We start from the raw sequence: 13422 nt of genomic DNA, 5'->3' as shown, positions 1-13422 counted from the left end.
TAGTTTATTTGACTAAAATAAACCTCGAACTCTGCTTAAACGGCCATTATTAATGCATAAGGTTTTCTCCTTTTTCCCCTACTATATGAAATGCTTAACAAGGTAAAAGATACAATTCAGGTGTGGGAGTTCTACAGCCTTAACAGAGTATTATGATTTCTCATGGTTCATTCACTATTCTAACAAGCTAATGAAATTAGTGAGTATAGAGAACCCACATTTGCAGCATTTCAAGCTCAACTCACAAAACAGAACTAAGAAAGCATAAAAGCCCTTGAATACAATAGCTATGAAGAGCTTTTGTATGCCGTCCCTAACAATAGTTATTAATAGAGAGAGAAGAATACATTAGTAAGATTAACAAAACTAGATCAGATTTACCTAACTGAGCAATAATGCTCAAACAATGCAAGGCATTTTTTTTAATAAGTAAAACTTACGATTCCAAATCCATTTCACTCGTCACATCTAATGCTACAAATCCAAATAACAATATTAAAGCATAGCTGTACATGACACTAGTCAAACCCATAATGATTACAACCGTAGTACTAGATGTTTTTAGTTAGATTGGACACGAGAAAGATGAGGTAATCAATGAATACGCGATGTTGCCAAATCATGGATGTCCTTAACAATGTTGAACACGGCCTCTAGTGATAGTTTAAGTGCGTTTGTGGACATTTTCTTGAGTTCTTCTGTTTTGGAGTTGAACCATTCAGCAACAAGTCTTGTTGTTTCCTTTGGGCGTCGAGAGAAGACACCCGCACCATTGTCTACGACATAAGGGATATTGCCAATTTCCTGCAAGGACGCAATAAAATTTAGATTGTTTTGAAATTTGTTACTCTGGCTAATGCAACCAAATTCAAACTTTATAGCACAATGGGATCATAATTCAAACTTGGAAACACTTGATGAATCAAGTAGAAGTTCACTTATTGAAGGATATGGTAAGAATCAACACATTCACTAGCACTAACCTGGCTAGGGATGAAGTTGTTGAGGATTATAGGAAGACCCCTTATCAAAGCTTCGGCAATTGTACTAGGTTCAGCCTACAAAAGCACCAAAACACATGAAATCATTAACTTAGGAAACATGAATAAACCAGAAAGTGAAGTATATAGTAGACTACGGCCTTTTTTTCTCAAAATAAAAGTTGTTTGAGAGGTGCTAGGCACTGTAAATACTTGTCTGCCATATTGAATAGAACAGATTCTTGTCAAAGGTTACTGTTTGAGAGGTGTTAGGCACTGTAAATACTTGCCTGCCACTGGATTGAGTGCTCTGGAAGAAGAATATGGGTACAATTATCAAGACCTCACAAACATCATGGACCCATTGACCTGACAATGGATATAGCATAGCAGTCATTTATACAAGAAGTGTGTGTATTATGTGGATGGTGAAAATGGGTGTTACATCATCAGGAGAATGGATGAGAGGTTGATGAGGGAATATAAGAGAGATTGGCTTTGTTCTTTATTTTCTCATAAGAGACCATGACATTTCTATTCTTTTGTTTGGCCCTTCTGTGAAATAGAACCAAAGAAAGAGAAGAGAAACTTACTTAAACCTGAGTAAAGGCCTCACGGGAAACCTCCATTATTCACTGAAGGTTGATGATCCCCTGCACGTGTGTCAAACCTCTATTTATTGAAGCTGCTATTTGCACCCCAACTGTTACTTATTAAATCCTAGTTAAAGATTAAAACACACCGTTCAAACATAACAAAAGTTTGGTTCAAGTTATTACCTCAACATTACAAAGCATTTCAACACATTCAAACAACTTCAACAGTTGTTTACAATTAGGATTAGGCTCATACAAAATCTTATACCTAACAAATAGAAATCTAAACAAAAATATTTAGAGAGAGAGAGAGAGAACTGAGCAACTAATAATTAAGAACAACACATTATAATTATAACTGAAAAAAAAAAATGGACCTGAAGGGATGAATTGGCTAAAAAGAGAGTAGCCGAAGCCATGTTGTTGATTGGTGATATGTGAGAACAGCAGCAACAGGAGTGAGTTTGAAGCAATAAAAAAGATAGGATGAGATTATGGATAACTTTGTGGATGAATGAATGGCTGTGGTCTTCACTCCCTCACACTATCATATATCCTCTACTCTTCCTCCTCTTACCTTACAATTCCTTTGTTCATGATTGTATTGGACATGGACCAATAAAATCTACTACACAGTGACCCCCAAACTGAATTCAGATCACCACATTGGTCACTTCAAACCACCGGATCATTTAACACGTATCCATCCCACTCAGTGGTTGCACAAATTTCATAATAGAGCAAAATATTTAACAAGTAAAATATGACTTGGGGAGCTCATCAAATACCAAACAGCCACCCAATAACATGGCCCACCCCCAATTTCAAATGGCCAATCAAAAAGAGATAAACTGTATCTTCGATGAAATAAAGACATTTACTCATAAAGTTGTATTCCCATCTCCAGTCACCATAAATGTAGGTATACGCACATTCATAAAAATGGTAAACTCATGGGAGCATCTCACCTGAAGCCTTGAAGCATTATACATTGGTATTGTGAAAGTCATGCTTACAGGTCCAGCTTCTTTCATTATATTTGCTGTATTTAGTGGAACATAAGGCCAACAATTTGAAAGGGAAGATCGAACTAAACTTCAATTTAAAAATAACAGAAAAAGAGCAAATTCAAAAAATGTCAGATAAATTGCTTACTAGAACATAGCCATAAAATAAAATGTCATACCATGTGATTCATGCGAAAATGTAAGCTTTGTCCTTCTGTTTAATAATAATATGTACCTTTCTTACCAAAAGTCCAAACAAAAATAAAATAAAAATTCCAAACATGATCACACACTAGTATACACACAGAAAAACTAGATTTTCTCTTACATGGGCTAAAGGACAGCTTGGCCAAACCTCAAAATGCTTCATACCGAACATGAAAAACAGGACAGAAACTTCGAAAATCTGTCATAGAAGGCGAAGCATAGAAAAGATCCCGACTTGTGTTCTGAGTGAACTCCACAACCTCAAAGTTGGTTTGTAATCCCTCAAACCAACTTAGCTATGGGTCTAAGCCTGAATTAGCCAAATAATTTCACAATGCCAATGAATGTTGGACCCATCTTTATGAATCCAAATCCATGAACAATACACACTCCAGCTGTTCTAATGGAGAATCCAAATGAAGAAAAATATAGCTATCTAGAAAAGTATATCCAATATCAAACTTTCTTGATTTTCAAGAAAAACAGATCGGGGTTTTCAAAAGAATTACCTTCTTGATGACCTTGAAACATGCGGTACTTTGAGGTCAATGTTTCATATCACTTTGAGATGATACCAATATGTACCAACCGTTACATTCCTATATTTTAAACCATAATCATATCAACCAAGTGGCTGTCTACTTTTGGTGCTCCCTTGACATTTAAACTATGGTATCAATTATGAAGATACTCCTCTTATTGTTCATGAGGTCATTAAAATTCAATCTCCCTATATTAGAACGCCACATGTCTAATCTTTCCATTGTCTGTTTCAATGGCTAATTTTGCGAAACCCTTTATTGTTACGTAACCCTTTGTCTAGAGACTAAGGATTTATTCAAAATCATTAAAAATACCATGTTCATCAGCCTGATTTTTTTTAATTGGTACCACACGAATCAATATAAATAAAGCCAAAAAGCTGTTTTGTTATTTAAATCTATAATAAAAATCTCATACATATTCTCCTTTAGCTCTTCGCTGCACTACTTCAAAACTCCTCATCAAACACCCCCATTGATGTTGTCAATAATTCACAAGGGACTTGTCTTTCTCTCTACACACACAATGACTAAATCATTTTTGGGTTGTAACAAAAGCAACAACAATCTCAGCGTATAAATCAAAGCATTAAAGGTATAGATTTGTGGGTTATCGATTTGTACTTGCCAAACATATACATTTAAATGAAGAAAGAACACTACATTATTTTCTGTCCAATTTAAAATAGAAAAAAGCTACATAATTTGGTCTCGTGCCCCATCGGAATCTTCTTTAGACAAAAACACAAACAATAGAGATGCATAGGTCTTGTTCTGATGGGAATCTTTCTGTTAGTAGACACAATATCATCTTTCCACCACATACTATGTATCTTTCCTAACTTTCCACCACGTCGATCTTAATATCATCTTTAATGAGCTCAATGTTAAACATGACACTTATTGACAGCCCAGCACCTTAAGCTTTGTTGGTGTTACTACCATCCAATAAATTTTTCCTTTTAGTTTCATGATATAGATAATATTAAGGAAACCAAGACATTATAAATATTGTTCAAACAATTTATTTTTATAAATGAACTGTGTTTAATGTGTAAGTTGGCACAAAGATTAACTTCCTCCAGTTCAATTTCATTCTGAAAAAAAAAAAAAACCCTTTTTGCTCCCTTGCATGCACATTGACTCTCTTCTAACCTCAAATGCACCAACTTTCTCACATGTGTCTTAAATTAAGAATATCCAATCAAGTAAGTGGTGATACAACTTTGACACAATAATGAAGTTCTAATAACTAGTTTGATAAAAACAGCATTGATTAAGAGGCACACTAGCGGCAAAAGTTACGTAAACAACATCATTTCTTGTTCAAGACTTTGGGAACTTTGATAAATGGATCATTGTAGCTTGGAACTGCAGCTAACAAGGCCTCCCTATTTTTAAGAAAGCAAATGAGCACTCAAATTAATAGTAGAGTATGGAATTCTCATTAAATGTTGAAGGTGCATGAGCAAAAACAACAATTGTGAAAGAGCCGCACAATATTGCTCACCTGTTTTCAAAATTTTCAGGTAAATCATGTCTCAAATTGTCACCTTCGGTATCTGTATATTGCAGAAGGACCAAAGAGAAAAATGATTGATGGACAGAATAATATAAAGAGAACAAATCTATTTCACGTGCAACAGAAGCAAAAAAAATTAATCCTAAAAATTGCGGGGACAGAAGAATACAATGAAGAAAAAAAAAGAGTTCAGATGTTTCACATGAAGGAAGCATTGGATATTTAGCATACCTGACGGTTCTCGAGCCGTTGTTTCAGTTTCTATGATTACATATGCAAGTCATCAAGAAGGAACACACTATGTTCATGCAATTGAAGGAGGCACATTCCTATTAAAAGTTGGCTCTTAAATAATTTGAGATTCACAATACTGTGTGGTATGGTTCAACAACTATACTAATCAAACTACTAGGTCTACATTCATGCATATATAGATATAGTATAAGTAGTCTAGGTTTACAAAAAAAATAAGAATCCCTAAACAAAGGAGTTGGGATCCCACCCGGAAGGGGACAAGAGCAGCTCATATTACATTGTAGTAAATTGTCTTTGTATAGCTGCTTTATATAAAAGACTTGGAAGGAGTGTTTGATCATCTATTTTTCGTATATTTGCCAATTTTCTTGTACTTATATGAGCATTTGCCTTTGGATTCTTTTGAGAGCATATATTACCACCAACTTTCTTATAATACCAAACAATGAATTAAACAGTCTAGGGTGAGGATAACCATTCTATTTTGTTAATTATTGCACTCCAATCCATTCCATTTCTTCTCCAAAGAAACTCCCCAATTTAGGTTTCTAAAGTGAGAAGTAACTCAGGCTTTAAAACTTAAAAAGGGTTATATGCAAGTGATCAATGAAGAAACCAAACGTTGATAGATTATTATTGAAGTTTCTCTCTTTAATTTCCTTTTCCTTTTTGTGTTTGAACCTTTTTATTTTGGTGTGTATATCCTTATTATACATTAGTTTAGCTTTCCATGAGTTTGATTAAGTTTATAACAGAACACTTGCATTGTTTTACAAATGAACCCAATTGCATTGTTTTACAAATGAACTCAGATCCTCTAATCTTGCACACTGCATCAATCATATTTCTTGCAATCACTACAGTAGCTTAAGGGCCATCTGAATGTACAAGGACCTCTGTAATACTTCCAGTAATCCTTCTTAAATTAAAAATTTAGGATAGCTTGTAACTAACCAATTCCCTACTACATAATCCTTCCTAAATTAGAAAATTCTTTATTGGAGCAAGCAAAGGATTTCCAACTAAGAAAACATGAGAGCCAAATCCTAGATCACCTCAACTGGTACAGAAACACACAAATCTAAATAAAATGACTAAATTTCAAAATTTTCAAGAGCAAATGCAGCAAACCCAGACCATCAAAATGGGGAGAGAAAAAAATCATACTATTTGCTAATAATACTATTGGTTTTTGAAAAAAATTAGAAGAATGACAGAGATAAAGAGAGAGAGAATACCTCAGGTTGTCTCCTAGTCGAGGTGGTCTCTTAGTCAAATTCGTCTCCTACTCGAAGTCGCCGCCTTCGTTCCTTCGTCTCCTTCGTAAGCATGGGTAGGGTTTCTGCAACTTGATTGGGGTGTACGTAGTAATAAACGGTCTGTCAATATCTATTTCTTTTGAAAATTTCACAAAAAAGTGAGGACAATTTTGAAATAGAAAATGTGTTCTGTTCCCTTCCCTCCGCGTTACTCCGATTTTGGAGGGAACAAAATTTTACCATTTTTCCCTTCCCTTCCCTCCATTTTTCTTCTCTTCCCTCCTCACTTAACAATCCAAACAGGAGAAAAGAAGAGAAAATCGTAAATTTTCTCTTCCCTTCCCTCAATCCAAACACAGTATAAAAGAGGAAAACTGATCCAGACCCCCAATTATCCTCGAGATTACAGACCACAAAATTCGAGGTCCATCCAAGACCATCTTTCTTGCTATCTTTCACACATTGGATTCTCTCATTTGCGACGCTTTCTTTGATCTTTCCCCAATCCCCCTATCTCGAGCTTCTTTCTCTTGACCAAAAACCCTAAATCACACCATTTCGCAATCAAATTCCATAAAAAAAACCTAATTCATCAAACACAATTTGATTTGCTCTGATCCTACCTGATAAGTTTATCAATTGAACTCCATCATAAACCCTAACACTTCATTAAAAAATCCCTAATCCCAATACTGTAAATCAGATCAAATTGAGAATTTAAGATGGAATCTGACGAAGACGAGTGGATCCCATTGAGCCAGAGAGAAGAATGGTCTGACGTGAAACCGGTTCCACAAGATGACGGTCCGAACCCGGTAGTACCCATAGCTTACAAGGAAGATTTCAGAGAAATCATGGATTACTTCAGAGCCGTATATCTTTCTAATGAGAGGACCCAAAGAACGTTAGATCTCACCACTGAAGCCATTGACATGAACCCTGGAAACTACACTGTAATTTATTGTTCTTTTCTCTCTCAAGACTCCAATTTCTGAAAATTTCAATTTCTTTTACTATGTAGTTTCTTTATCTGAAAAATCGTAGAGTTAACTCGGAAACAAGTGAGTTGTTTGCATGTAGTTCGGTATGTCCGGGATCTGATATGGCTGGTCTGAAAATTTGAAATTTTCGGTGGAGTTGATGAACTCTGTCCATTCAATCGATTTTTCTGTATATTTTTTTTTTATAAAGATAGCTAATTTATGATAATTTAAGTATTTATTATCGTAACGAACATGGGTTTAATACCGACCTTGGTATTGTTTTGGAATGACTGGGATATACAATGTGAATTGTCCTTCACATTGAGTCTTCCTGGATCCAATATGGGGGCAGAGCTAGGATTTTTGCCCATGTGGGGGCAACTAATAGTAGAAATTTTTTTGTGAGGGCAACTTAGAGTGAAAAAAATATTGTGGGGGCGACTAAGAGTAGAAACAAAAAATTGTGGGGGCAATGGTGGCGGATTTTTTTATCCACTGCTAATATCTGTCGTAATAGCTCATTAATCTACAGACTTTGAAAATTCTTGTGGGGACCACTATTTTTTTATCCGCTGCTAATATCTGTCGCAATAGTTCATTAATCTACAGACTTTGAAAATTCATGTGGCGGCAAGCACCCCCACAAGAAATCCGGGTCATCGGATATTTTGAAAATATCATTGAAATTGATAAAACTTGGCCGAGTCAATTGGGTTTTTGTATTTTTTGAGAAAAATAATTAATTTTTTATTATTTAAGTATTTATTATCATAACAAACATGGGTTTAATATTTTCCTTGGTATCATTCTTGAATTAGTGGGACATACAATGTGAATCGTCATTTACATTGACTCATCCAAGATCCAATATGGTTTGTCTGATAGTTTGGAAGAATTGGTGGAGTTAATAAAAAATGGCCATGTCAATAGGGTTTTTGAGTTTTTTTTATAATAAAATTAATTAATGTGATAATTTTAAGTATTTATTATCTTAACAAACATTGGTTTAATACTGTCCTCGGTGACGTTCTTTTGGGCGTAGGTTGGGGATACCCACGATATAAGAAAAGAGAGAGAATGACATGTCTTTTAAAGCTTCTATTCTGATAAAGCTAGTTTATGAATAACTTTCCTGTCTACCTAGTCATTGTCTAATACAAACTTTTCTTTTGGGCGTAGGTGTGGCATTTTAGACGTCTTATACTTGAGACCCTTGCAGCTGACTTGCACGATGAATTGGTTTTCATTGAAAAGATTGCCAAAAGTAACTCCAAAAATTATCAAATTTGGTAAGGGGCATTAATTGTATATATTTTTCTTCTTTTTTTTCCTTTTTTTTTTTTTTTTTTTAGTTTTGATAATTAACAACTTTGACTTGGGATCCCTTTGTTACTCCGAAACTTTGCATTCTAGAAAATATTTCCCCAGATACAATTTTTTTCACGGGAAATTTTTTTCCTATCTTTTTATCTATTTTTCTGGTTGTCAATGGAACATTCAGGGAATTCCTTTGAGAAATAATATCCATTGTTAGTTTCACATGAAAAAGCTAATACAAAGAAACAAAATTTAGAATAGTTTTTTCTTCCCAAATAGCAGAACCCATTCAATCTTTGTATATTATAAAAATTCCACATTATATTTGGTTTGGCGATGGTTATAGTAATATTGATGGAGGTGATGGTGGTTAAAATGGTGGTAGCGATGATTTGGTGGTGGCAAAAATGTTAATAGTGGTGGTCATAGTAGTGGTAGTCATGGAGATGGTGACGGTGGTAGTGGTGACCACTCTGGTGATGGTTTTGGTGGTTGTGGTTGTGGCAAAAATGGTTTTGATGTAGTGTGGTCATGATGGTGCCAATGATTGTGGTGATGAAAAGGAACTAGAATGATTGGGCGATTGATTTGATAGTTGGATTTCTATTTGTCTCAATCTAGACATGCTCGTGAATGATGATAATAGTTTGTGGGTCTAGAATGAAATGTTATATTGAGTTTTTTTTATTGATCCTTTCATTCTTCTTCGACTTATTCCTTCCCTCACTCCTTTCATCTAGGGATCGAAGGTCCTTTTCTCTCTCTTGTGTGTGTGTGGACTTCAACATTGGATAGTATTCCTAATTGTGGATCATCTGATTTATAGAGATTGGATCATTGGAAATGTTTGTTCTATATGTAAAACTAGTGGAGAATCAATGGAAATTCTTCTGTTGCATTATATCCTATCTAAGGACATTTGGAGCCGTGTGGTGCTTACTAGGGAAAACAAGACCCATGCTGACCTGTAGTAGGCCATAAGAACCCTGGTAGGCCTTAAGTTTGGAATTTATTTGACTATGCCTAGGATGATATTTATGTTTTATGTGGTTGACATATTTTGACCCTCTCCTTTCTGTGGGAGAGTGCAAGGACATCTTCTTCTATATGTGGTTCAATGGCATTTGGAAGGAAGGGAAGTCAATCTCTTCATTTGTCTTTGTTTATCTTCCATCTCTATCCAAGGCATTTTCGACTTTCTTCCTACCTTTACATTTCCCGCGCTTTATATATGAAAGTATTGGTGTTTTTTATATGTATGTATGTTTTTTTTATTTTAATGATAGAATTATGTAGGCATCATAGGCGTTGGGTTGCGGAGAAGTTGGGAACTGAATCTGCAAATTCGGAACTTGAGTTCACCAAGAAGATACTCTCCCTTGATGCTAAAAACTATCATGCCTGGTCCCACAGGCAGGTAAGTTGCAGCACTACATTTTTTGAACCCATTAATACCCTTGATGCTTGCAAATGAAATGCAGACTCATCACTCATGTTTCAATTTTAGATATGGATAAAAAATTAGATAATCTGCTCCTGACATGTATGGTCAATTGATTTATTAAAAGATAAATTGCTGCGAAAAAGGAAATCTTGATCTTTAAAATGAGTTCTACCTAGAAAAGGATTATAGTTTCTGACTACTAGCCCTCAGCACTTTTAAAATAATGTCATTGTCTGACATTCCTCTCTTTTTGGACCATATCCTACTGGAAGACAGGGTCTTTAAGAAAAGAAAAGGCCTTAATTTGTTGCCCAAAATTTTGGGTATTTGGTTTTTCAATGAAAGGCATATAATTTATTTCTGAGGTTTCTTTGGGAAGTGGTGACATTTTGACTTTAGTGGTATTTGGGGCACCAACTTATTTAAAAATTTGTAATGTATGCCACGAAATTTTGATTTCTCCCCTTCCTTGGTTATCAACGTTAAAGTTTGTGATTAATACACCAAGAAATATCAAACTGGATCCCAGATGCCAAATTTAAGACTTTTTTTTTTTTTTCAAAAAATAAAATAAATTAATAACTTGCTTTCTGGGTCATTTGTGTCAATCAGATAATGCAAAATCTAAGAATGGGAAACATTTTAGAAGTGAATTTCTTTTGGTCTAAAGCGTTCAAAGAATTTAGGGGTCTTTCCTTGAGGATTTTATGTTTTAGATGGGTTCTTACGATTCTTAGTGGTTTCTAGTTTTGTTGTCCTTTTTTTCCCCTTCTATATTGTTTCTTAATTTGTTTGTTCATTTTGGGCTATCCTTTCTTCGGCCATTGTTTGGGGTCTTTGGAGAGAGAGAAACAATACGGTGCTTCCTGGGCAAGGAAAGTACGTCTCATGCTGTGTATCTGGAGATTTTTGGTCTGCTTTACCTTTGGTCGAAATTGAGCAAGGATTTTTTGGGGGCTTATTTTGATGATTTTGTTTTTAGATGGGGTTTTATGTGCAATTCTTAGTGTTCTTTGACTTTTTTGTTTTGGTTTTTTAGTTTGTTTTGTATTTTCTTTTCCTTTCTCTTCGGGCTATCTTAGCCTCCTATTGTATCTCCTTTTCTTTTCCTTCTCTTTACTAATAGTTTTTACACTTATCAAAAAATAAATAAATAAAAATTGTGGGTATGCTAATTTTCATAATCCAGTTTTTTTGTTTGTTTGTTTGTAAATTTCCCTTCTTAAAATATATAAATGATGACAACACTTGCATCAGGAAGGTGGATGGGAGGAGCTCTTCTTCCTTGACTGTCAAACACTGATACATCATACATGTCTTAGATTAGTTTATTAAAAATGATTTGTTTATTTATGAAGTCATATTATGATTTGATTGATATCCAGATCAAATGAGTTTTTCATTTGTTCTCTTGCTCCCATCATTATCCATTTTAGTACATGAAAGTTTTTTTATAGCTCTCCGATTTCTTATGCTAGTCAACATAAAATAATATTTATCTTACCTCTTGGTTCCATTTGCATTTAAGTGGATCTTGAATTTGAAAGAAAGCATACTCTGTGTAGTGGGTTCTTCAGGCGCTGGGTGGATGGAACGAAGAACTTGATTACTGTCAAAAGCTCCTAGAAGAAGACATTTTTAACAATTCTGGTTGGAATCAGGTATGAAGAAATGCAGATAACTGTGGGGTAGGATGTTCTTACTTTCTACTAGGTCTGTTAATGGATCAGATCAGACCCGAAACTGATCCGTTCTGGTCCGATTACTTTGGGTCTGGATCAATGATTTAGATTCTGATGAGGATCCTATCTGATATTTATTGGATCTGATCTGGATTGACCATGTCCTGATCAGATAAAATGTTAGGAATTATAAAAATTCTATTACATATTTATTTAAATATATTAAGTTTATTTAGATCTTGTACATCAAATCTGGTTTGGTCCGATCCGGGCCCAACCCGATTGTTGTTGGATTGGGTTTTGATATTAATATTGAGACCAGATAAAACCTGATCCATTAAGAGCCCGGACCAACACTTGTCGGACCAGTTTTGGATCTGATCCTGATCGGATTGGTATCAAATCGACCCAATCCGAACCCAATCTATTGATAGCCCTACCTTCTACATATGACAAGTGGTAAGCCTGGCATTGCACCTAGAGGGAGGGGCAAATCAGTCCCTGATTGTGACTATATTCTCTTGTGCATTCTTCGATGGTCAGGACAAACTATTATGAACAGTCAAGAAAAGAATCTGTAGACCAAATGGTGATGATCATTCTATGGAATCCATTTTTTGGCATGGATTTCCCAGGTAGCAGGACCCACAAATCATGGTTCTCCACCCCTGAATGTCTTCCATTGTTGCATTTTTTTAAACTTTTTCACGTCTTCTTGTTTATAAGATGGGGTCATTAAAGAATTCCACATTTCTAAATATGGTTGCCGAGCATTGATTAGCTGCTTTTCTATAACAGAGGTATTTTGTCGTAACAAGGTCACCGCTATTGGGGGGCCTTCAAGCCATGAGAGAATCTGAAGTGAAATACACTGTTGAAGCCATTTTAAAGAACCCCGAGAATGAGAGCCCATGGAGATACCTTCAAGGTTTATACAAGGATGATCCTCAATCATTAGTGCATGACCCCGAAGTCTCCTCAGTGTGTTTGAAGGTTCTGATTATCAAGAGTAACGTGTTTGCTTTGAGCCTACTTTTGAAACTACTATGCCATGGTTTTCAACCAAGCGAAGAGTTAAGAAACGTTGTCAAAGCTTTGAGAACTTCAGATGCAGATCCCTCAGACTTGAACTTAGCAACAACTATTTGTTCTATATTGGGAAATGTCGATCCAATGAGGGCAAATTATTGGATGTGGCGCAAGAGTAATCTTCCATCTTTCACACACTAGTCATTTGAGATGACTGGGTCTTTAGCTGTATTTGATTCTCGGTTCTAAATTGGCTGGTCAGTGAGAGGATTCCGATCAAGGACTGAATCAAGGTTATGTGATGATGATCGACCAACATAGGATCCACCTATTTGTTATTATATGTTTGTTAGAATTTTTGTTTCTCTTGGTTTGAAAATATTCTTGCTTCTAAGAAATATATGTAAAGGTGGTGACGTTATCATCTATTTCATTGTGTTAGGTTATCCATACGCATCGAACACCTATTTTTCCTCAAGCAGCTCTATTGCAGAAGACTTTATAAGACCTTGGTTGGCTGCAGGGATCGGTATAGGTGTTTGATTAGTTGAACCGCATATGGCCAATAGTCTCCTATCTGTGCTTATTGGCACTAATTG

General features: G+C 35.3%; 1 protein-coding gene and 1 long non-coding RNA gene across 2 annotated transcripts; one reads left to right on the top strand and one right to left on the bottom strand.

The window, feature by feature from the left end:
- Window positions 1–123: 123 nt before the first annotated feature.
- LOC147382331 (uncharacterized) lies at window positions 124–6559 on the bottom strand. The gene is made up of 5 exons (XR_015173391.1): window positions 6348–6559; window positions 4843–4894; window positions 1574–4723; window positions 984–1349; window positions 124–804 (listed from the first exon to the last, which is right to left on the bottom strand). It is a non-coding gene; the product is annotated as an uncharacterized LOC147382331 (long non-coding RNA).
- A 165-nt stretch (window positions 6560–6724) lies between these two features.
- On the top strand, window positions 6725–13269 carry FTA (farnesyltransferase A). Its single transcript, XM_086427724.1, has 5 exons — window positions 6725–7321; window positions 8531–8640; window positions 9965–10085; window positions 11678–11773; window positions 12593–13269. Exons 1-5 carry the CDS (start codon window positions 7091–7093, stop codon window positions 13022–13024), a joined length of 990 nt encoding a protein of 329 aa, XP_086283850.1. The 5' UTR covers window positions 6725–7090; the 3' UTR covers window positions 13025–13269.
- The last annotated feature ends 153 nt before the right edge of the window (window positions 13270–13422 follow it).

Source organism: Akebia trifoliata, chromosome 16, assembly GCF_017979445.1.
Source record: "Akebia trifoliata isolate Shusen 1 chromosome 16, ASM1797944v1, whole genome shotgun sequence".
Taxonomy (NCBI): Eukaryota; Viridiplantae; Streptophyta; class Magnoliopsida; order Ranunculales; family Lardizabalaceae; genus Akebia; species Akebia trifoliata.
Note: the sequence above shows the minus strand (reverse complement) of the source record. Positions and strands in the feature narration are given on the sequence as shown.

Bases quoted from the DNA above. Each gene is read 5' to 3' on its own strand.
- FTA (XM_086427724.1), top strand. From the start codon at position 7,091: ATGGAATCTGACGAAGACGAGTGGATCCCATTGAGCCAGAGAGAAGAA. The intron at 8,641-9,964 runs GTAAGGGGCATT...AGAATTATGTAG, and splicing joins TCCAAAAATTATCAAATTTG to GCATCATAGGCGTTGGGTTG. The intron at 10,086-11,677 runs GTAAGTTGCAGC...TACTCTGTGTAG, and splicing joins ATGCCTGGTCCCACAGGCAG to TGGGTTCTTCAGGCGCTGGG.